Here is a 24,927-nt window from a genome sequence, read left to right on the forward strand (position 1 = left end):
ACCAGATTTATTGAACTCAATTTCACAACTTGTCGTAGTGCGATTTGAACTTAAGATTTTTGCGTTGCTAGTCCAGCATCATAATCATACACTACGAATACCCTTTACTGCTAGTAAACAACGTAAATTATGTTAGCCTCAGTGTGATTAATTTATTCTCCTCCCCCATAATGTGTTGGTGGATTCTCTCACCTAGAACTGCACCAATCGTTTGGAAGCAGATTCATTGAATGAAGTTGGAATTAGTGCTCTGGACAGGCTTGAATAATTGATCTTGCTGTCCTGACATGAGGTTGATTTCTCACACCACAGAGCCCTGAGGTGCTCACTTTTGCTCACTTCTTTTCCTCCCACCCAGCTTGCAGCCCCATCAAGCCTTCAAGGTGACCTTTTGCCTGCACTGCCTGACTGAGCACAGCCTGGTTCCACAGAACCCCAAAGTGGCCTTTTCCTCTTTCCCTCCTTAGTACCGCTTTCCTTGTTCTTCACTTTGTCATGGCCTGTATGTTACACTTCAAAAGCTGCACTTGTGGCACTAACCCCACTGGCTTGTGAAGTGCATGGGTGGGTTTCCCCACAACTTTGGAGAAGCCTTTATAATTTAAAGCTCAAAATAATACAGTTTTCATTCTACGTTGTACTAACATTTCCTGGCCAGCTTTCATTCTACATTATATTAACATTTCCTGGCCTGGTGCCCTCCGAAGAACCCCTGGGTAAGTCAAAAGAGCAGCTTTAGAATAAATACTGGCATAGCCCAGGATTGTCACAGGATTGACTTTGACTGCAATAGGAAACACAAAATGCCAGGGTCCTTGAGGATGAAAATGAGCGCAGATGTATCTACATTATTTTTAAAATTTATACAGATGGAAAGGGCTTTATGCTGAAAGTACTTCCCTTAATTTTCTTCATTTCTATTACAAACATTGGGGAAAGGTTCTCTCTGCATGCTAAATATTAGAAAACCTTAAACCTGTTCTCTATAAATGAATTTACAGTTTCAGACAGAATGCATGGAAGAAATCCTCCTCCACTGTTGTGAAACCATGCAAACCTGTATCTTTGAAATATGTAAACAATTTTACAACACCAAGTTATAGTCCAGCAATTTTATTTTAAATTCACAAGCTTTCGGAGGCTTCCTCCTTCGTCAGGTGAACGATGTGAAAATGAAATCCTCGAAATGAAATCGCATTTATAATTCACAGAACAATGCTTGGTGATTACAGACAGTTTTTTCAACTGCCCGTTGCCAAGGCAATCAGTGTGCAGACAGACAGGTGTTACCTGCCAGGTCTCAGAATATACAAATCACCAAAAAAAAACAACAAACAAAAATGAGTGAACTACTTTTTTTTTGTTCTGATGGTATATTTTAACCAACAGTGGAGAGAATTGAACAAAATAGTTTTTCTTCTGAAATTACCATGTTTTCACAACTTTCACAAGCTGGGACACCACGCAGAATTTTAAAGCTGATTTTGACTTGTTTCCATTTTCCAGGCTATGGCACCCTTAAAAGAGAAAATTAGAGAAATAGAAACAAGGTAAGTGTTTCTTCCATTTGCTTATATTAGTTTATATAAAGTAGAGTGAGATGAAGTAAGGTGGCAGGAGGCTTGTGTGGAGCACAAACATCGGCATAGGGCCGAATGGCCTGTTTCTTGAGGTAAATTCCATGTAATACGTGCATCTTGTAAACCCAAGTTGCTCCATTCATGCCGTTGCCTAGTGAAGCAGATCCACTTAATGTTAGAGACAATGCTGATTGAAAATGGAAGGATGAGTAACACAGCTGACATAACGTTTTTGGCTTTGGTGCTGCTGCTGAGTAATATTTTACTGCAATTTTTGACCCACCTTTGTTCTCTTAGGCACCAATATTTACTCGGAGCCGGGAAGAGTGCAGGGGGGATTTTTTTGAACGTGATACCGGGAAGGGAAGTTGGCGGGTCGGATTCTGTGATCGCAACTTAATTGAAGGATTAAACTTTTTCTTCCGGGTTTCAGGCCCCGGCAGCCAGCCAGCCAGATTGACAGGCAGGCTGCCTGCCGGGCGGCAAAGCAGAGTCTTTGAGGTTTGTATGGGGGAGGTCAGGGAGAGACCAGAGTCTTCAGGGTTTGTATGGGGGAGGTCAGGGTGAGACCAGAGTCTTCGGGATTTGTATGGGGAAGGTCAGGGAGAGACCAGAGCCTTCAGGGTTTGTATGGGGAAGGTCAGGGAGAGACTAGAGGCTTCAGGGTTTGTATGGGGGTGGGTGGGGGGGGGGCGATCACGAGGGAGGTGGGGGAGGTCAGACATTGTCAGACGTATCATGGGGAAGGTTGGCTGATCGCGGGGTCTTTAAAAGATAGGTTTGGTGAGCTGCGGGAGAAGCACTCCTGCTCTTCCTGGCCCACAAGCAGTGCAATAAAAGCACTTACCTCATTGACCCAGCCCTTTCCGCCTCTTTTCACTGGCGAGATTCACGAGCCCCAGGAAACCCTTGCTGGAGGCATTAAATTTAAAGGTCTCTTAAAATCATTTTTAAAAGGCCTCATAATGACGTCAATTGCTTTGATAACTACCCACTCGCCTGCACTAATTAGGAACCTACCTCTGGAGTAGGTTACTCATATGCATCCAAATGCGCCTCTGTTAAACCCGAAAGTGGGCACGTTGGAGCCGGTTTGCGGTCACGCTGGGAAAAATCATTCATTTTAACTCCCCGTCCCAACCCACCCATTCTTGGGGATTAAAATCCCACCCCCCCCAGAATTAATGCCGAGTTTATGTCCCATTGTAACTAGTAAATCTTTGCTGTATGCTTTCCACGGCACCAATATGCTTTCTATAGTTATCAAAAAGCCTTGACTTTCTTTGAAAATGTCAATAATTTATACTTGAGAGCTCCATTTAGATTTGCAATTTGTAGAGCAAGTCTACTTACTCTACTGAATTTTATTGCAACCAGTGCCATTGTTTGGTATAAACAGGCATTTTAGCTAAAGGAGATATAGTTTATAATTATGGTGTAAATAGGTTGAAAAATTCTATTTGTTCATCCTCGCCCCCTGTGGCTTTGTGTGTATTTTTGTTTCTAATGGTCCCTCTAGTTGCTGTGCTGTGTGTGTGTGTGTGTTTGTGTGTGAGAGAGAAAGTACATAACATGCAAGAACAGTTTGATAAAAGAGCAATAGTGAAGTAGAGGACAGAGCTTAACACAGAATAGTAAGTATCGTTTTAGAAGTGACCAGAAACAGTTTGGGATCGAATCTCTACATATCAACATAGTCAAATTAAGATGCACTAATAAAAGTAATATCTTTCCTACCTTCGTGGTTTATTCTGCTAGCCTGTGCTTGTGTATCTGCATTGCAGTGTCAGTTGTTGTAATTGTGCAAGTCTGTCACTTTGACTGACTCTCAGAAGTGCCTAGATCTAGACAAATTTAATTACACCCAATGAATTGGAATTCTTCCACAGAGTTGCATTGCAAAAAGGATCAGTGTATACAATTGTGGTTTGTAGACACAAGAAAAGCATTTCATTGAAAGTGTTTCATATATTGATCAAAGTACTTGATCTAAATCTCATATCATAGTGTAGTATTGAACTTATCTACAGAAGATTTCAAATTCCCAACTCTACAAAGTCAGTTCTACTCATTGGAAAACCAACTGATATTGGTCAACTTTTTTAAATTTAAGAGCCGGCTAAGAAGTTAATTGAGCTTTAATCTTGGTTGAATAAATACCTTTTAAAATGAGATGCAGGTATTTAATCAATAAGCAATTCTATTTTTTTACTTAATTGGAATAACCAAAAATATTTATTGTTTCCAACAGCATATCACAAAAATATCCTCCAGTAAAATTCCTGTCTGAAAAGGATCGTAAAAGAATTCTGGTAAGTCATTTTTGGTTTCCTGTTGATCCAAGCAGTAGTATATTTAACTCTTCCTTATTTAACATAATGTATTTCAGGCCTTGAAGTTCAGTTGTTTTTTCAGTTCAGGGAAAGTGTACAGTTTGTATCAGTGTATAGAGGGTGAAATGTAACTGGATTCTGTTTTACCTGTGAATGCAATTCCACTCTTCTATAAAGAAGTGATTTGATTTCTGGACCTCATTGTATTGAATCGAAAAACATTTTTTAAGTCAGCTTCTCTTGTTTTCCTCTTCTGAACAAAGGATAAAAACATTGTATTTTACATGTTTGCTTTTTTAAAAAAATTGATAAAGTGCTACCATTGTCATGCTGGTTTGATTTTTAATTATACAAATAAAGGAGCCTTTTATAGAAAATATTATAATGGGGGGTGTTAGATTTACATTCAATCTGTGCTTTACATTTAATACAATGGAAATTTCTGGTTCATATTTGTATTTGTCAAATGAAAAGCAATTTTAACTGAGTTTACTAACTTTTATCATTATAAACAAGAACAGGTAAAAAGGATGAAAATATTGTATATTTCCGAAATGCAAATATTTGTAAACAGCTGTCTTTATAAGGTTAAAGGACTATCTGACGGAGAATCTAAAATGCCATAGGCTGTATTAAAGAGCTTTCTTTTGTGGATAAAGACCATATTCTCTGCATTAATTGCAAATTCATCAGTTTCATTACAGATGTTACATTTTAGTTTAAGCATTTGTGATAAGATTACAATAAATCCTACCTTATTGCACTTGGCCGAGAGGGTCAGTTTTCCAGTGAATACTGCTGTAGAGTTATAAAATGAGTCAGATTGCAGCTGTCAACCACTCCCTCACCTCCACCTTTGATGCCTTGTCTCCAGTAAAACCTTTACTCTCTGCCTTGCTGGTCGTTCCCCCGGTATAGACCCTTTCTTCACTCCCTCAAGTCCAGGGGGTGCCAACTGGTTTACCCATCCGTCACCAGATCTGGCTGGACCATATCATCCACTATCAGGCCTCACTTGTCTCTATCAAAACCACCCACTACTCCAGGATCATTCGGAAGAGCAAAGTTAACCCCAGCTTCTTTTTTCCACTACTAACCATCTCCTTAAACCCCTCTCCCCTCCATCCTCACCTCCGACAACAAGTGCGAGGAGCTCGTGGGCTTCTTTGTCAATAAAATTGAGACCATCTGTTCCGCTGCCTCTGCCGCTTCCCCCATTATCCTTGCCCACCCTAGCCCTGATCTCGCATCTTTCTCTAGTTTCTTTCTTATCTCCCCCATGCCCTCTCCAAGCTCCCCTTGTCCATGAGAGCCACCTCCTGCTCCCTTCCCAATGGGACACCATTCCCACTAAACTGTTGACCACTCAACTTCCCTTCCTGGCTTACATGCTAGTGCTAGCTGACATTGAGGAATGTCCCCCTTCATTTCAAAATGGCAGTCTTCACTCCTTCCTCAAAAAAACCCACCCTCAATGCCTTTGTCCTTGCAAACTTACCGCCTCATCTCCAACTCTTGCCCTTTCTTCTCTACTCTCTACTTCTTAACATGTTGTCACCTCCCATACCTGTGGCCATTGTTCCTGCAACAGCATATTTGAATCTCTCCAATCGGGTTTCTTTCTCTGCCTCGGCACTGAAACAGCCCAAAACAAAGTCACAAATGACATCCACTGTAACTGTGGTACATTATCCCTCTTCAGCCTCTGATATGGTCAACCACATCAGCCTGTTCCAGTGCCTCTCCTCTGTTCTCCAGTTCATTGGCAGTGCCCTCACTTGGTTCACAAATGACATCCTATGTGACTGTGACTGTGGTGCATTATCCTTCCTCATCTTTCTCGACCTGTCTGCAGCCTTTGACACGGTCAACCACACCATCCTCCTCCAACGCCTCTCCTCTGTTGTCCAGCTGAGTGGGACTGCTGTCACTTGGTTCCATTCTTATCTATCCAGTTGTAGTCAGAGAATCTCCTGCAATGGCTTCTCTTTCCACTCCGTTACTTCTGGAGTCCCTCCAAGGATCTATCCTTGGCCCCTCCTATTTCTCAGCTACTTAAAATGAACTTAGATTGTGATAGCAGAATAAGTGCAATGAATAAGCCTTACCTAAGACTAGAGATTAGAAGAACCTTTCCCCCACCCACTGAGTAGGGAACTGTTAATCAGATACCGGTCAATTGTGGAAAAAGAGCTGGATAAGTATCCGAGTTGGATCATGAAGATGAGTATGAATAGGTTTTATTTAATGCTGTATGGGATACAATTTTTTTTGTCTAGAAACAAACATTAACTTAAAGACTTTTAATTGTGTAACTGGCAGATAATTCATTTTTAAAAATTCATTCATGGGATGTGGGCGTCGCTGGCAAGGCCAGCATTTATTGCCCATCCCATGGCACTATTCGAAGAAGAGCTGGGGAGATCTCCCGGTGTCAAGGCCAACATTTATCCCTTAACCAACATCACTAAAACAGATGATCTGGTCATGATCATATTACTGTTTGTGGGACCTTGCTGTGTGCAAATTGTTTCCTACGTTACAACAATGACTATACTTCAAAAGTGCTTCATTAGCTGTAAAGTGCTTTGGGAGGTTGTGAAAAGTGCTATATAAATGCAAGTCTTTCTTTAAAGCTAGGATTCTTTTGAAAAAACTGATACTGAACTTCTGTTTTTTTCTAAGCTTTTTGATGTTTAGTTGCATTTTTCTCCCCACGGTAGTTTCTGTTGCAGTAGAGTTTGCCATTTTTGTATATCTATTTATCTATATTATATATTAAACCCATAGGTGGGTTATCACATTTCATTTTAAAATGCATTAAAAAATTTTACATCCTCCATCTCAATGAGAAAACCTATTAAGAAAGTGTCCATGTGTACCTGCAATACCTGCTATGGCTCTAGATGGTGCTATTACAAGGTTTTACAGTGTAAAATGTAACTATGTTAGATCCAGAAAACATTGCAAATGCATATAGGAACAGTGAGTCAGGATGAATCTGCACACAGAAACTACGAGGAATCTGTCCAGCAATGTCATCTCCCTATTTCCAAAAGTAATTGAAGTTGAGCATGAATCGTAAGTCAGGTATTGTGTGTACACAGGGCAAGATAATCTTGGTACTTTCTTCAGAAGTGCTGAGAGTATATTGGCTGCCACATTCCGTGCTCAAGTGTTTTTTGTCACTGAGCATGCTTGACACATTTCTGTCCCTCATTGCTGTGCCCTTTCTCTCATCTCTTTCTCCACCCCCCTTTCTTTTTTGCTCTGGCTCCTCTGTTTATTGACAAAATCCCAGTTTTTGATGTACTCCTTTACTTCTAGTCAGAATGGAATTAGCCTGCTGATAATCGGATTATAGTCACCACTTCCCAAGTGTTCTACCTTCAGAATGGTTACTTTTCTTTTCACAATTCTGTTACCACTGCAAAACTCTCTGCTCAACCTGCTAGCTTATTCGTATTTTACCGCAACCATTTACAATCTTTGTCATAGTTTGCCATGCCACTATATTCCCTAAATTCCCAAATGCTCCCAAAAAATTGCCTGTATGTTCCTTGATGTCCTTTATCCTGGCATCGGGGAGGCAAAGTATCTTTCTGAACATGTTTTACCTGTCTGTCTTCATGATTATGAAGTCTCTTCCTCTCCTCATCTGCTGTGCATTCTACATAGTATCTACCTACCCTCTTATTTCTGTCCATAACAGCCATCAGAAACAGATCTTCCAACACCTCACATTCCAGACCACAGTGGGCTCTTCTCCTGGCTGATTGCCCTCTGACTACATCTTGTAGCTCCTTTTCCTGTTTCTGTTTCCTTCTACGAGCACTTTCCCTTCCCCACCTTTCCATCAAGGCTCATCCATGCTATTGGGAGGGGGAGGGAGAAGAGAGAATTGATGGAATTTCTGGAGGTTTAGCACTTGCTAAGTTTTAGACTAAATGTAGAAAAATCAGCCTGGTCACATTAGGTAGTTACTAATTGAAGTAGAAGACTTGACCCAGTTTTTCAGCAACATATCACCAATTTAAATTGTTTGCTTTTTATTTTTTATTTGGGCAGGGGTAGTGGAACAAATTGAATTGAAAGTGATTTTCTAATTTATGTGTGCTATGTTTTTCATTGCAGATAACTGGAGGAGCTGGATTTGTAGGTTCGCATCTTGCTGATAAACTCATGATGGATGGTCATGAAGTAACTGTCGTTGACAACTTTTTCACAGGCCGAAAAAGGAATGTGGAACACTGGATTGGTCATGAAAATTTTGAATTAATCAATCACGATGTAGTAGAACCATTATATATTGAAGGTGAGTTGTGATTAACTAGTTATTCCTCCCTGTTTATGGGATCTTGTATGCAAAATGGCTACATAGGTCACTGTATTTCAAGGCAATTCAATGTATGTGAAGCACTTTGAGGGGAAATACAAGAAAATGGATGCAATGGAAAACCCAGATGCCAGGTATGAAATTAAAACAGGTGTTACAAAATGAGTATATAGACAAAGTCTGGTGTTACTGAAGTTAATGTTGAGCTTCATTGAAAGTCTGTATAAGATCAACAACAGAGAGGTCAGAGTGGGAATTAGAGGGGGAGTTAAAATGGCGAGCGACAGATAGCTTGGGATTGCACTTGAAGCCAGAATGGACACGTTTGGTGAAGCAGTCACTTAATCTCCATTTGGTTCTCCAATGTAGGGAAGACCACAGAGTGAGCAGAGAATAAGGCATGCTAGATTAGAGGAAGTACAAGTAAATTGCTGCCTCACACGGTAGGAGTATTTGGGGCCTGGGATAATGGAATAGGAGGAGGTGATTGGGCAGTTAGGAACAGGAGTAGGCCATTCAGCAAATCAAGCCTGTTTCGCCATTCAATTAGATCATGGCTGATCTGTATCTTAACTCCATCTACCCACTTTGGTTCTGTAATCCTTAATATCCTTGCCTGACAAAAATCTATCGATCTCAGTTTTAGAATTTTCAATTAACCGAGCCTCAACAGCTTTTTGGGGGAGAGAGTTCCATATTTCCACTACTCTTTGGTTAAAGAATTGCTTCCTGACATCACCCCTGAACTGCCTGGCTCTAATTTTAAGGTTATGCCCCCTTATTCTGGACTCCACCAGAGGAAATAGTTTCTCTCTATCTACCCTATCAAACCCTTTAAACACCTCCATTAGATCACCCTGTAATCTTCTATACAGAAGGGAATACAAGCCTAGTCTATGCAACCTGTCCTCATAATATGACCTTTTAGCCCCAGTATCATTCTGGTGAATCTGCACTGCACTCCATCCAAGGCCAATATATCCTTCCTGATGTGCGGTGCCCAGAACTGAATGCAGTACTCTAAATGGGGTCTAACCAGAGCTTTATATAACAGTAACATAACTTACACTTCTTTGTATTCCAGCCCCCTTGAGGGGCTGTCTGTGAAAAGCCCATCGTCGGAGAGAGAGAGAGAAGTCCAAAAATAAGGCTTGAAATTGAAAGCATAGTTAATTAAAATTCACAAGATCAGAGCGAGAGCAAAAAGCAGCAACCACACAGTCATCAACATAGCAGAAGAGGGGGCCTAAGGAGGACTGGAACAAAGAGTGTTCAACATACTCTATAAAAAGACAGGCGAGGCTAGGACCTTAGCAGGTGTCCGATAGTGACACTTTTATCTGGAGCAAGTGAATTAAGTTAAAAGAGAATTTGTTCAAGGTGAGAACACGTTCAGCCAGGCAGAGGAGGATGGTCATGGATGGGGACTGGTTGCACTATTCAACGGTTAAGCAGACGGCCCACAGGCTATCTGGGTAAGGGATGGAGTTGTAGAGGAGCAATAAGTCCATAATGAAAAGACAATGACTGGGGCAAGAATCTGAAATTGTTAAACTGGCAGAGAACACCAGAGGAGTCACAAATGTAGGTTGATAAAGACTGGAGGGGCATCAAGATAAGGGGAAATTAATATAGTGTTTCAGCTTCCTCCCATCCTAATCAGTTTACCAGAACAGTACTGTTTGTGTATCTTGGGGAGGAAGTAGAAATGGGCAGTACAGGGTTGGCGAGCTATGAGGTTGGAGGCAATGAGGGATGTGGGTGGGGAGCTATCCAGAAAAGATTAGATCTGTCACAATCTGAAAAATAATGGCTTAATGTTTGGAATTTGTAACCATTTCTACTTCCTCCCCAAGATACACAGATAGGACTGTCCTTGTGGGCTGATTTGTTTCACTAACACTCAGATTGGGTTATGACCTAGCCACATGGCTCCAGCCCTCCTCACAGCCTTAATTTATACATGGCCACAAGCTTAATATCAGAGGAGAGGTGAGAGTAGCTGCCGTTGGCAGCAAAACAACATTCACCTGAGTGATGTAAAGGAAAGCGAGTAAAATTGAGGTCAGTGGGGATCAAGAGAAAAGCCTTCCAGCAGTTGAAATCTTACCAGAAGCACAGGATGGTCACAGTTGTCGACAACCGATCATCATCGGCCCAGTGCATCGCTGCAGGAGTTCCTCAGGGCAGCGTTTTAGGACCAACCATTTACAGCTGCTTCATCATAAGGTCAGGAGTGGGTCTGTTTACTGATGATTCTACAGTGTGAAGCTCCATTCACAACTCCTCATAATGAAGCAGCCCATGCAGAACTTGGATGACATCCAGGTAGGGCTGACAATTGTGCAATATCAGTGTCAGATAATGGCCATCTCCAATAAGAAAAAGCCCAACCATCTCCCCCGATCTAAAGTGGCATCACCATTGCCAGGTCCCCCACCATCAATATATTGGGCGTCATCTATGACTAGAAGCTTAATTTTACCAGCCCTATCAACACTGAGGCTAAAAAAGCAGGGCAGAGGCTGGGTACTCTGCGACGAGTGACTCATCTCCTGACCCCTTCAAAATCTCTCCACCATCTACAAGGTTCAAGTCAGGTGTGTGATGGAATACTCTACTTGTCTGGATGGGTGCAGCCACAACAGCACTCAAGAGCCTTGACGCCATCCAGGAGATAGCAGTTACTTCTCCACTGAAATCAGTATTTACACCCACCATCAATGACACACTGTGGGTACAATTTGTGCTAGCTACAGAATACACTGCAAAAGCTTACTCCAATGGCTCCTCACAAACTCAACCACAGAGAAGGACAAGAGCACTGATATAATGGGGACACTTCCAAGTTTCCCTCCTTCACTTGGATATATATCGCTGTTCCTTTATTGTCACTGAGTCAAAATCTTGGAATTCCCTAAGCAATACCATTATGGAAGCACTATCACCACAATGACTACTGCTGTTCAAGAAGGACCACTACCTTGTCAGGGCAACTATGGGCAGGCAGTAAATGCAGTCTTGCCAGTGTCGTCCACATTCCATGGAAAAATTGAAAAAAACAGTACATTTTATTCAGAGGCTCACTTATAAAGGTTGGAAGATTGAACAAAAGGAAACCACTTATTATTATGACCAGTAAATTGTTTTTCAATCTGTTCTTTTACTATAATATGACCAAAGATTACATTTTTATTTGACATTTCATGAATATGAATATGAGTCAAATGTGAATAAAAATGATCCAATTCTTCATGGTTCCTCATTTTTTAAATTTAGATTTTAAGATATGACCTTTCACTGAGCAGCTATACAAGTACCCTGAATGCCTTTCTGAATAATACCTAGATAAACGAGTCATTAAAATGTAAACCACTGTGAACTTTAAGATGAATGTGAGTTATTGTTCTTGTAATTTAAAAGCGACATTCCAACACACTGAAACATCTGTGGTAGGGAACTAATCGGGATAAAAAGTGATGAATACACAAGCAATTTGTCTTATAAAATCACCACATTGAGTGTTAGTGACCACGACAAAATTATTAATATGTAACCTAGTTTTCTAAGTTCAGACCTCCTGACTTTTCATTCTACAACACTGTTTTACCTGAAACTTTATTCTTGCATCACTAAATGATATTTGCTTTACTTGTAGGAGGGATGTTACATACATGCAATAAATTAGAACTGGGTAAATAATATGGTTGTGATCATCCAGAGGTATTGATTTTACACAAGTGTACAGAGAAAATGATCATTTTTATAGAAAGTCTACGTGGAATGTTTACATTTTCTCAACCTTTTATAAAAATGCTAATAGATGGCTCCTAATCTAAACTAAATGTGGCCTGTCAGTGCATTTACTGGACTAAACCAATGGATTTCAATTTCTGTCATGACTGATGTTGCATAATTAAGAGAATTTAAAACTGAGCCAGTCTACCATACTGGTCCCTATTAATTGAAATGAGCTGATGGGATAACAAGAACTTGCATTTATCTGCCTTTAATGTAGTGCTTCAGAGGCACCAGAAAAATAATGGACAACTTACTAAATGAGGAGTTAGATGGGGTGGCCAAAAGCTTGGTCAAAGAGGTGGGTTTTAACAATGGCCTTGGAGGAAAGGGAGGTGGAGAGGCTTAGGTGGCTGAAGGCACAACTGTCAGCGGGGGATGCGTAAGAGACTGAAGTTATAGGAATGGAGAGTTGGGGCTGGTTACAGGGATTGGGAAGGTCAAGGTCATGGAGGGATTGAAACACCAGGATGAATTTGTTTTAATTTGAGGTGTTGGGAGACCGGGTACCATTGTAGGCTAGTAGGGGTGATGTGTGAATAGAACTTGGTGTGTGTGATAGGACATGGGCAGCAGAGTTTTGGCTGATCTGAAGTTTATGGAGGGTGAAGGATGGGAGGTTGGCTAGGAGAATATTGGAGTAATTGAGTCTGGAGGTAACAAAGACATGGATGATGGTCTCATCTGAGGTCAGGGTGGAGGCAGGTGATGTTAAAGTTGGAAGTAGGTGGTATTTATAATGCAGAGGATATGGGATCGGAAGATCAGCTCAGCATTGAATAGGATCCTGAGTTTGCAAGCAGTCTGGTTCAGCCTGAGACAGTGGCTGGGAGGGGGCCGGCATTGGTGATTAGGATACGGAGTTTGTGACTGAGACTAAAGATGAAGACAATATTTAGTTGGAGGCAATTATGACTCATCCAAGACTGGATGTTGGACAAACAGACTGACAACACAGAGACAGTGGAGGGATTGAAAGAGATGGTAGAGAGGTTGAGCTGTGTGTCATCAGCATATATGTGGAAGATGACCCCATGTGTGCAGAATATGTCTTTAAGAGGCAGTATGCCAATGAGGAAGGGGGTTAAGGATAGATGCTTAGGAGATTTCTGAGAGTGCAGGGTGGAAGGAGAAGTGCTAGTGATGCTTTGGCTATGGTCGGAGAGTTAAGTCTGGAACCAATCGCGGGTGATCCCACTCAGCTGGACAATGGAGGAGAGCATTGGTGTGGTCAACGCTACAGAAAGGTCAAGGGTAATGCATCATGGTCACAGATAATGTCATTTGTGACTTTGTTTAGGGTCGTTTCAGTGCTGTGGGAGGAGCAAAACCCTGATAGGAGGGATTTAAACAGTTGCAGGAGATATAGGAGATGACAGCACATTTAAGGGCTTTGGAGTGGAAATGGAGGTTGGTTTGGGGTGGTAGTTTATAAAGACAGAGGAGTAAAGGGTGGGTATTTTGATGAGAGGTTGGTGATGGTGATTTTGAAAAGAACAAAGAGATCTAGGAGTACAGGTTCATAGCTCCTTGAAAGTGGAGTCACAGGTGGATAGGGTGGTGAAGAAGGCATTCAGCATGCTTGGTTTCATTGGTCAGAACATTGAATACAGGAGTTGGGATGTCTTGTTGAAGTTGTAGAAGACATTAGTAAGGCCACACTTGGAATACTGTGTACAGTTCTGGTCACCCTATTATAGAAAGGATATTATTAAACTAGAAAGAGTGCAGAAAAGATTTACTAGGATGCTACCAGGACTTGATGGTTTGACTTATAGGGAGAGGTTGGATAGACTGAGACTTTTTTCCCTGGAGAGTAGGAGGTTTAGGGGTGATCTTATAGAAGTCTATAAAATAATGAGGGGCATAGATAAGGTAGATAGTCAAAATCTTTTCCCAAAGGTAAGGGAGTCTATAACGAGGGGGCATAGATTTAAGGTGAGAGGGGAGAGATACAAAAGGGTCCAGAGGGGCAATTTTTTCACTCAAAGGGTGGTGAGTGTCTGGAACGAGCTGCCAGAGGCAGTAGTGGAGGCGGGTACAATTTTGTCTTTAAAAAGCATTTGGACAGTTACATGGGTAAGGTGGGTATAGAGGGATATGGGCCAAGTGCAGGCAATTGGGACTAGCTTAGTGGTATAAACTGGGCGACATGGACATGTTGGGCCGAAGGGCCTGTTTCTGTGTTGTAAACTTCTATGATTCTATAGGGAAGACAGTGCCTGAAGAGAGTGAATATTTACCATATCAGCTATCATGGAGGCAAAGAAGAGAAGCTTAGAGGTCAGCAGTTTGATGGAGCTCAGTGAGGGCATAGGTGGAGGTGGGAGAGATACTAGAAAAGGACTGGTGGGGGGGTGGGGGAAGAGAAGGTTTGGGTTAGTGGTAAAGAGAATTGGGGGGGGGGAGCAAAAGAGACAGCTGAATAGTCTCTATCTTAGTGGCTAATAAATCCACGAGCTTCGACGTGGAGATGGAGGGGGCGGGGAGAGGAATTTGAGGAAGCAGTTGGTAGTGGAGAAAAGGGGTGTGGGGTTATCTTTGCTCTTTGGGATAGTCTTAGAATAGTTGGTGATTTTGGGAAAGAAGAGTAGAGCTTTGTGGTTCAGCCAAATGTGATGATGGATGGCTGCATCAGTTGTGCAGTCCTTTGATTTAATGGCGTTGTGGATAATGAGAGCCTTATTCACAAGGAAGCGGATATTTTGAAAGATGATGAAAAGTGGGAGACCTCCAGAGGTGGTCAGGGGAGCGGTTATGGAGCAGAGGAGAGTAAATTAGAGTGGACTAGAGAAGTTTGTTCTGAGGGGAGCTGGATGGGCGTACACCAATAAAAAGACACTTGAGGCACCGTGGATTGCTGCTTTGGGACAGTCAGCAGTGGCTGCAGTGGAGGATCCCTAAATTAGTGTCGAAAGAAGCCATGAGCCTGTTGAGGAAGAATTATTTCCTGGGCCGGCAGCGGAAGAGGAAGTCAGTGGAGGAGTAGCAACAAGTAGGTTGGGGCTAAAGGCAGTAGGGCTGAGAATTGGAAGGTAACTGATGACTGGGATCAAGAAAACAAGAATTTGACATTAAAAAGAAGAGAGGGCCAATGCAGGACACAAAGACGTTGACAAGAAAAAAGAATGGGCAGAACCCTAGTGCTCAAGTGCTGAATTCTGTAATTACTGCACATCGGCAAGTAGGTTGGGGCTTGAAGAAGTAGACCTGGGAATTAGAAGGTGACTGATGACAGGGATCCTTGTATTCTGTACAACTATTTAAAACTTCTGAAATAAAATCAGAAAGTGCTGGATTATTTCAGATTTCCAGCATCTGCAATATTTTACTTTTTAGTTAAAATTTCTGTTTTGTCTGTGAGAATATTAAAAAGATGAAAATCATGCAGGTGTGCAGTGGTTGTTAATCAGCAAGCATTGTGGCAAATGACAAAAAACTCAATTTTAATCAGAACTTTTTGATTATGTTGAAAGTCTGAACACCTCCATTGGTGATTTTGAAGGAAATGATAAGAATTGGGATATCATAGAAAGTTTTTATAAATTTAAGTGTTACCTGAAAAGACAGACATATAAAAGTGGAAACAAGGATTTAAAAAAAATAATCACCTGTACGGTGCTCCAATGTGATAGAGAACTGAATACCATAGGCTAGTGATCAGAAAAGACTCATGGTATTTGAAAAGTGATGATGCTGTACAAGCTTATGTCAGTGTTCATGTTCATGCAATCTGAAATTGTTAATTTGCCACTCTTATTGTAGCACTGCAATTTCGGTGGTAGATTTATCTAGCAAATGAGTAAAGCAGTTCTTAGACCCCTTCTCCCCACCCCCATGACCACCAATAGAGGTGCCATCCTTATGATGAGACTTTAATCTGATACTCCATCTCCCTGCTCCAAAGGTTCAAATGGATGTTAAAGATCCCATGGTATTATTTGAAGAGCGGGGAGTTCTTCCAGTGTCCTGGCTAACATTTCTCCCTCAATCAATGCCACCAAAAATTAATTACCTGATCATTCATTTCAATGTCATTTGTGGGATGTCTGCTGGCACAGAATGACTTTGTTTGCCGACATAGCAGCAGTACCTGCAGTTCAAAAGTAATTGGTGAAGTGCTTTGTGGCATTTTGACATAGTTGCTACATAAACACAAATATTTATTTCTCTGAAAGCATCTACAAGGCAGCTATGTAGAACAATTGAGATGGTTTCACCAAGAATTCCTATCTTGTGTGTGAGCTGCTGCTGCATGCTTTGTTTTTCTTTGAATTAAATGGAGTGCTTTTCACTTCATCAAAAATTACAGCCATCAATAATCCCATTAGTTATATTAGACCAAACTTGTATATTCGGATACCTAATGCAGTGATGTGGGATATGGGAAGAGACCCTGTAACTTGTATTGTCTGATGTTCTGAATTACTTTTTTTCCTGCACATTAGTGTTTTGAAGTGACAGTATAACTTTGCACTAGTCAAGATGACTAGAGCTTTTGGTGCTGCAGAACTGCAAGCCATCATGAATATGTAGACCTTCAAAGCCCTACTGCAGATTCTACACCACATTGATATTTCCCAATTTCAATGCGATTGAACGAATGAAGAAAAGTGTTAGACAACCTGCCTTCATTCTTTAAAGGTGGTCAACCGCCATTTACAAAGTACGTCATCTGATTCCATTTCCAACCAGATGCTGCTTGAGATTTATTTAGTTTCTGTGGCATTGCTCTTGTTGCATTTGACTTTTAGTTGGAAAAGTAACCATGCAGTTCAGAAGGCGGCCTTATGATTGGGGAAAGATCACATGACCAAAATACAATATCAAAATAGCTTTCTTTTTAAGATGAGTGACTTGTAACGTTAAGTTTGTTTTGTAACTGGAATCAGCTTCTCTTTTTTTATTTAAAATAGTGGATCAGATTTATCACCTGGCGTCACCAGCATCTCCTCCAAATTATATGTATAACCCAATCAAGACACTGAAGACAAATACTATTGGGACATTAAACATGTTGGGTAAGACTGTTTTTATTCCTTCATCACTTTTATCTATCAAGCATTAAAATATATTTAATAGCTTATGTTTTACCAAAGAAACAATTTGTTTTTTTTTGGATTAGATTGATTTCATAGATTGCAGCAATAAAAAAAATTAAGGGTAAAATGACTTCTTTACATTTGGCCAGATGTCAAAGTAGGTTGATGTCAGTGTGGAATATCCTATTTGCTGGCAGAAAATATGTAAAGATATAGAATATTTGAAGTATTCACTTGAAAATGTTATCAAACTTATGTAAGCGAGAAATCGTTCTTGTCAAGCATAGAATTGCAAAATTGTCCATTTAGCACTAAACTTTAGACTTCCAAAATAGAAGAACTATACATCGAGGTTTAGCACACTTTGATATTGTGATAAACTGCAGTGGCTCAGCCAGTTTATCCAATGAGCTGAATCATACACACCAAAAAGGTCCCAGATTCATTCCCCTCTTTCTGCTAATGAACTGATCTCAGCCATGGTAGGGGTGCTGCGATTGACCTAAGACCCCTGAATTAGGGAGGGGAAAATTTTCCAGTATCACCTGTTGGGAATGCACGTTTATAGGCATTGGGCAAGGTCAGGATGAAGCTCGGCTATGATGTCTCCCACCGTCAAGTAGCCTGCCAACTCATTGTCAAAGCTCAAACATGAAATTTAAAGCTTAGGCATCCATCAGCTATGGGACTGTACTCCAGCAAAAACGTGATGGCTTCAGAAAAGGTGGAGAGAGGGAAAATTGGCATGGGAAGACAAAAATTATAACATTTTAATTCTTAAAATCCCTTTTTTTTTATACGTTCATTACCATTGTCATACGTTTGTTCTTAAACTGTAAAGTGAACTGTGTTTCCTGGTAAATCAAAATCTGTGGTGACCTTCTCCTGAATGATTTTATGACTGATAGAATCTTACAGCACAGAAGAGGGCTTTTCGGCCCATCGTGCCTGTGCCGGCTCTTTGAAAGAGCTATCCAATTAGTCCCATTACGCCATTCTTTCCCAATAGCCCTGCAAATTTTTCCTTTTCAAGTATACATCCACAGTCCCAACACTAAGGTTATTCTGACCTCCTAGGACTAGAAATTGGATAGCAATGGCCTGCCAGCGCAAACTGTGCGCAGGGAACAATCCCTGCACCAAAACAGGTAGGCCAGAGGTCGAATCAAAATTGGGCCACGGGCCTTATTTAAATTAGACCAGCAAGCTGCAGACGCCTGCTGTGTGACCCAGGCAGCTTGCTGGTAAAGCGGACATCAGTTTCAGGCCGCTGCGATGCCGGCAGTGGCCCTCCTATACATCCTGGGAGGGGGGGGGAGCGGTGGGGGGAAGGCGATTGGGATGGGGCCAAGTTTGGACCGGCAACAGTCTTTAAGACTGCTGTGAAGCTAGGAGGAGCACTTCTGCTCCTCCTGGCTCCACATTCAGGGAAGATTTTTGTAAGAAACTTACCTTTTGGTGGTGGCCTACAGCAGTCCTTCTCAGTTGGGCGTAAAATATCCCATGGCACTATTTCAAAGAAGAGCAGGGGAGTCCTGGCCAATATTTATCCCTCAACCAACATCATTAAAACAGATTATCTAGTCATAATCTCATTGCTGTTTGGGAGATCTTGCTGTGTGTAAATTGGCAGCCACATTTCCTATATTATAACATGGACTACACTTCAAAAAAAAGTAATTCATTGTCTATAAAGCAATTTGGGACGCCCTGAGGTCTTTTACTTGTAAAATAAAAATTGGACAAAAGATTATAAATGTGTTTCTAAAAATAAAAAAGTAAAGCGAGTCGCAATCAACAATATCAAACTTTTTATTTCGATAATTGCCAAATGAAATAAAATGAACAAATGGGTTTTGTTTTTCTGCAGGATTAGCAAAACGTGTTGGTGCACGTCTCCTATTAGCCTCCACCTCTGAGGTGTATGGAGGTAAGATCCAATTTAAAGTTGCTCTTCCACTGTCGGTCTTCATAACTTTATGTAAAATGTATGTTTAACTTAATTCTGCAGTATCGGAGGCTTTTGTCCTCCACCAAGTAAAGCCATCCTCAGTGTCTGAATTACAAGTGGTGTTCAGTATTATCAGAAAACCATGCCATGCAGTCATGGGTATACTCATCCAATAATATTTTAAAATGTTTATGTTAATCTTAAAGGAGAATTCAATTCTTATGAATTGTTTGGTAATCCTAAATATTAGAGAAAGATACCGGTACACTTGTCAGTGTCTCTCAGTCTCCTCAAGTTACCCTGTTTTGTGCATTAGGATTGCTGGTCAGAGGAAGTCTGTAAGTAGAGATTTTCTGTCAAACTTTGCACCACCCCAATGATGTGGATGGAGATAGCAGATTATGGGCAGCACTTTCAATTCATGCTGTCACATGTTGGAACTAACGTGACCATCTCATATTTTTTGGTGTCCATTTTCAGTTTTTCTGCTGTTGGCATCAGTCTCCTTGATGCTTGCTCTCCTTGTGAGGCACTTTTGTCCAAAACCAGGCTGTGTTTTTGGTCTGTTGGTCCACAGGTTTATTTTCTTGTCAAACATATTAGGTTTCCTAGAATCTCTGCTCAAAGATACCTTGCAAAAATATTTGAAATCTCTGGGAGTACAGTGGACCTTTAAGAATTTGCAGGAAAGTATTAGATTGGGGAGGTGCAGGAAGCTGAGAAAAAAATATTGTTAAACTTGACATTTAAGTGCATGATCATTCTCCATATCTACACATTAAAATTCAGAATGTGTAAATATCACAGACATTGCAGGCAGAAAATTCCTCAAGTAGGTATTGTGCCTACTCAGCGGCAGGATTATACAGACCGTTTCTCCAGTGGGTTGCACTGCTGCCAGTGGAGCCTTTTAATTGTAGTTTAACCTCATTAGAGACTGAAAAATTCTGTAGATGAGAAGCAACTTCATATTTTTAGGCAAGTAAAAAGCAGGCACACTTCAAACCTCACTTCCTAAACTTTCACAGTAACTTTTTTTGTTAAAGGTTGTTAACTTGGTTTGGGAGTAACAGCATTTTTTTTGGTCTTTTTGTTTGCTTTTGTTTCATTTAATTAGCTGCATTGTTTTGTTTTTCAATTTAGTCCTATTTTACATTTTATGATATTTTCTGTTCCTTCCCTTTGTCACCTACCACTATGTGGAGTTTAACTCTTAATTTAAGAACCCTAGACAGTTATGGGCATTTCCCTGGGAATTCCTCTTGCCATCTTGGAGCTGGAAGACAAGAAGGTATTCTAAAGAAGTGCACTGAAGCAGGCACACTTACCTCTGAGGCAGTGTGCCCTAAGCCACTGTTACAAAGAAAATGAGCCTGTAGATTCTGCCAGTTACCGAGGCATGCCTGAGGCCATTTGCCTCCACAGTCTGTTTCACCAAGGATGCATTCTCAGAACTTTGCTATCTTCTGCAGTCTGACCTGCAAACTTCAACTAGGTCTGGGACAGCTCTTCCGTTAGCTGTGAAAGTCACTATTGCCTTAAGCTTCTGTGCAACTGCCTCCTTTCAAGCTGCCTCAGGGGATATCAGCCAATCTGCAGTACACCACTACAAACATCTGAAGCTGTGTTTACCAGGGTAAATATTTCACTTTTCCAAATGAATTCTGCCAACAGCAGGAGAAGTCTTTGCACTTTATTTTAGGATACCTGGATTCCCAAAAAAGCAAGGCCTGATTGATGGAGCCATCCATCTTTCATTCATGGTATAACTTTTATAAGTAAGAAGGGATTCTATTCAATCAACTTAAAAATTGTAAGTGACAGTCTGCATTGTATTGTGCAGATGGACGCCAGATATCTGAGAGTTGATCTGAGAGTGTTTATCCTATGCCAGTCTACATTGCCAGCATTATTTAACATAAAATCAAGATGAGATGGATGGATCCTTGGGACCAGTGATACCCTCTTGTGCTTTGGTTTTATATTGGCATCATGAGCCAATCAACTGCGACTGAAATCAAATGCAGTGAGGCACATGCCTTAACGAAGATAAAAATAGAGCCTACCACTGGCAAACTGAAATAAAGATTTTGATGCTTGGACAGACCTGAGAGTGTCCTGTTATACAACCCCTCCCAAAATTCTTCAAACTGATAGCAAATTGTGCAGCATGCAGCACACTACTATCAGAAGAAGAGTCACCACGCAGCAAATGGAAGAGGAAGGTCGGGTTGTCCCTGAACAGAACAATAACAATGAACCAGAGCTGCAACCAGGAAATCATTGCTGCATACACGTTGCCAAAGAACTGGCTCTCCAAGCAGTATACCCACCATTGTCCTCTACTTGACCTCATCTTTCATCTGTATGAGGAGTCTATCCTAATGAAAGAAGGTAATGGGATGGATGGATCACGATGTCACTGGTCCTTGGGGTGGAGATAGCCTTTTACCTCTCTGCTGGGTCAGCAGATGGCTATGCAGCTGCTGGCATCACAGTTGATGTTGTGGTGGCTGTCAGGATCTATCGTCATACTGTCACTGCATGGGTCAGCACTTTGCTCACCTTCACTCTTGCTCTGTGCTTCACTTGATGCTCCGTCCTCAAAGTTTATACCTAATTCCCTCAGAGTCGTTCTACCTCTGCTGGTGGCTGCTTCATGTGGAGTGAGTGACACTGGGTGCTGTGAGGTGGTAAGTTGGTCTACTGCTGGCTCCTTCAGAACACTTATAGAAAGGGAAGATGAGCAAATATTACAACAGAATCAGCACACACTCTGTAACAAATGTAACTTGCCAGTATGTGGTTTGATGTGACGCTGTGGTCCATGCTAAGTTGGTGAATGACAGAGTGCCTGTATGTGTAAAAAATTGGGGACAGGTAGAATGAGCGCGATAATCTCCTACATGACACCTGCTGATTGACCTTCTGGCTGAACTATTTCATGGTCATTTCTTTGAACCTAGTTAAGGGCCTCAGGTGGAATGGACCATCTCCCGTTGCTTAGATATGTGCCTGCGCGGCTTCCCAAGTCAGATTGAAAGTTACTATGGTCCCTTTGCCAAACAGTGTAGCTCCTTCAACTTCCTTGTTAGTGTCTAGGTCATTCACAAGAACGTAGGTCCTGGAGAGAGTTGCTTGTTATGAATATGTATCAACTTAGCCATACTTCTTAAGGTTTTATGGTTATTTATTGTTGTGCTATTTTTAATTAAATAGCTACATTTTTTTAAATTTAAAGATCCAGAAGTTCACCCACAACGTGAAGATTACTGGGGCCATGTAAACCCTATTGGTCCAAGAGCCTGCTATGATGAGGGGAAAAGAGTAGCTGAAACTATGTGTTATGCCTACATGAAGCAGGTTAGTGTATACCTTAGGTATATATGTTTAGCTGACCAGGAAACTAGGTTGTTAAATTTTTAACTCTAGGCAGTTCATTTTAAGAACAGTAACTTTTTTAAACATAATTATACAGCACTTTGTGAGTGAGTGGTAATTTGGAAGTTCTTATTTTGTATGATGAGACAATAGATTTTAATCCTTATTTGATATATTTTGGTATCCTGGAGACAGGTATTCTGTGATTTGAAATGTCACTCTCTTTGATTTCTATAGACTATTCAGAAGGCTGTGTGCTACTTTAACTGTTCTGATTTTAACGAAATTGCTGCTACAAAGTTTAAGTTCAAAGCACTGCAGACTAATCCTGGAAAGCATTTGTAAAAATCCTTGAAGTTATTCGTCCTGTATTCTGTGCTACAGAATAATTGAAAACCATCATTAAAGATAGTTTCACCTTCACACTGAAGTTCATTGAACTTTGGCAGTGCAAATGCCACTGGCATTTCAAGATGTTAGATTAATGTTGTAGCCATGTTCATATTGCACCAGTGATTTCAGGAATATAAATTTGTAGATGGTTTCTGATGTGCGGTGAACTATATTGTTGCTGTTATTGTAGCCTACAGGAATTTTAAACATTGAAGTCTTTTGACTCCCCATTTCCGCTAAAGATAACTCCTTGGCCTAAATTTTAATCCCACAAACAGGTGAGTTAGGGGCGGGTGGGAAGGTAAAAATTGTAAAAAAAAACACTAAAACCTGACCCCAACCCGCCCACTTCCAGTCTTGATAGAGGTGGGTCAAGGAGCGGGCAACCAAACCGCTCTCAGCAGGTGGGTCGGCCGGTGAAAGCTTTAAAGGAGGTTGCGGACCTCCATTTTTAACTCCCCCCATGATCTCGTTGCCCGCCCTCCCACCCCTCCCATGATCTCGGACCCCTCCCCATGATCTCGGACCCCTCCCCACGACCTCAGACCCCTCCCCCCCCCCCCCTCCCCACGACCTCGGACCCCTCCCCGCCCCCCCCCCACCACCACAACCTCGACCCCTTCTCCCTCCCTCCCTCCCTCCCCCCCCCCCCCCCCCCAACGACCTCGGAACCCTCCCTCCCCCCCCCCCCCCCCCAATGACCTCGGACCCATCCCCCCCCACGACCTCGGACCCCTTCTCTACCCCCCCCCCCAAACGACCTCGGACCCCTTCTCTTCCCACCTCGGACCCCTCCTCTTTCCCACCCCCAACGACCTCGGACCCCTTCTCTCCCTCCCCCCACCACGACTTCGGACCTCTCTTTCCTCCCCCTCCCCTCACGACCTCGGACCCCTCCCTCCCCCCCCCTCCCCACGACCACGGACCCCTCCCTCCCCCCCTCCCCACGACCACGGACCCCTCCCTCCCCCCCTCCCTCCCCCCCTCCCCACGACCTCGGACCCCTCCCTCCCCCCCTCCCCACGACCTCGGACCCCTCCCTCCCCCCCTCCCCACGACCTCGGACCCCTCCCCACGACCTCGGACCCCTCCCCCCCCCCTCCCCACGACCTCGGACCCTCCCCCCCCCCTCCCCACGACCTCGGACCCTCCCCCCCCCTCCCCACGACCTCGGACCCTCCCTCCCCACGACCTCGGACCCCTCCCCCCCTCCCCACGACCTCGGACCCCTCCCCCCCTCCCCACGACCTCGGACCCCTCCCCCCCTCCCCACGACCTCGGACCCCTCCCCCCCTCCCCACGACCTCGGACCCCTCCCCCCCTCCCCACGACCTCGGACCCCTCCCCACGACCTCGGACCCCTCCCCCCCTCCCCACGACCTCGGACCCCTCCCCCCCTCCCCACGACCTCGGACCCCTCCCCCCTCCCCACGACCTCGGACCCCTCCCCATGACCTCGGACCCCTCCCCCCACCTCCCCACGACCTCGGACCCTCCCCCCCCCCTCCCCACGACCTCGGACCCCTCCCCCCCTCCCCACGACCTCGGACCCCTCCCCCCCTCCCCACGACCTCGGACCCCTCCGACCCCTCCCCACGACCTCGGACCCCCCCCCCCCCCCCACAATCTCTGATCCTACCCCCCCCCCCCCCACAATCTCTGATCTTTCCCCCCCGCCCCCCACGATCTCGGACCCCATCCCCCTCCCGCCCTCACGATCTCGGACCCCATCCCCCCAGCAATTGCTGTATTTGAAGTTATTTAGTGTCCAGTTTATGAAATCATCCATAAATAAACTGACTGTCAATCCAAACAAGCTAATGTAGTTTTAGTGGATTTTGTTCAATCTATAAGGTGTACTTTAATATTTATTTCCTTGATAATATGTTGATTTTAAAGCACATGATGTTCCATATCTGCATGTTGCAGGAAGGAGTAGAAGTTCGAGTTGCAAGAATATTCAATACATTTGGTCCTCGCATGCATATGAATGATGGCAGAGTAGTGAGTAACTTTATTCTGCAGGCTCTCCAGGGAGAAGGTCTGACAGTGAGTACAATTTGTCACTTTTTTCGTACTGCATATTTCAAAATATGAAATACGTATTGAGCTT

At 42.7% G+C, this 24,927-nt stretch overlaps 1 protein-coding gene across 2 annotated transcripts in view; it reads left to right on the forward strand.

The window, feature by feature from the left end:
* The window catches only part of uxs1 (UDP-glucuronate decarboxylase 1), a 108,791-nt gene that overhangs the window by 47,986 nt on the left and 35,878 nt on the right, over window positions 1-24,927 (forward strand). For both annotated transcript variants that reach the window (XM_067986186.1, XM_067986187.1), the window contains 7 exons: window positions 1,507-1,550; window positions 3,832-3,892; window positions 8,048-8,228; window positions 16,964-17,068; window positions 18,960-19,019; window positions 22,282-22,403; window positions 24,744-24,863. In XM_067986186.1, the coding sequence (XP_067842287.1) occupies window positions 1,507-1,550; window positions 3,832-3,892; window positions 8,048-8,228; window positions 16,964-17,068; window positions 18,960-19,019; window positions 22,282-22,403; window positions 24,744-24,863 (693 nt within the window). The remainder of the gene's footprint in view (window positions 1-1,506; window positions 1,551-3,831; window positions 3,893-8,047; window positions 8,229-16,963; window positions 17,069-18,959; window positions 19,020-22,281; window positions 22,404-24,743; window positions 24,864-24,927) is intronic.

Source organism: Heptranchias perlo, chromosome 6 (genome assembly GCF_035084215.1).
Source record: "Heptranchias perlo isolate sHepPer1 chromosome 6, sHepPer1.hap1, whole genome shotgun sequence".
In the NCBI taxonomy this organism is placed as follows: Eukaryota; Metazoa; Chordata; class Chondrichthyes; order Hexanchiformes; family Hexanchidae; genus Heptranchias; species Heptranchias perlo.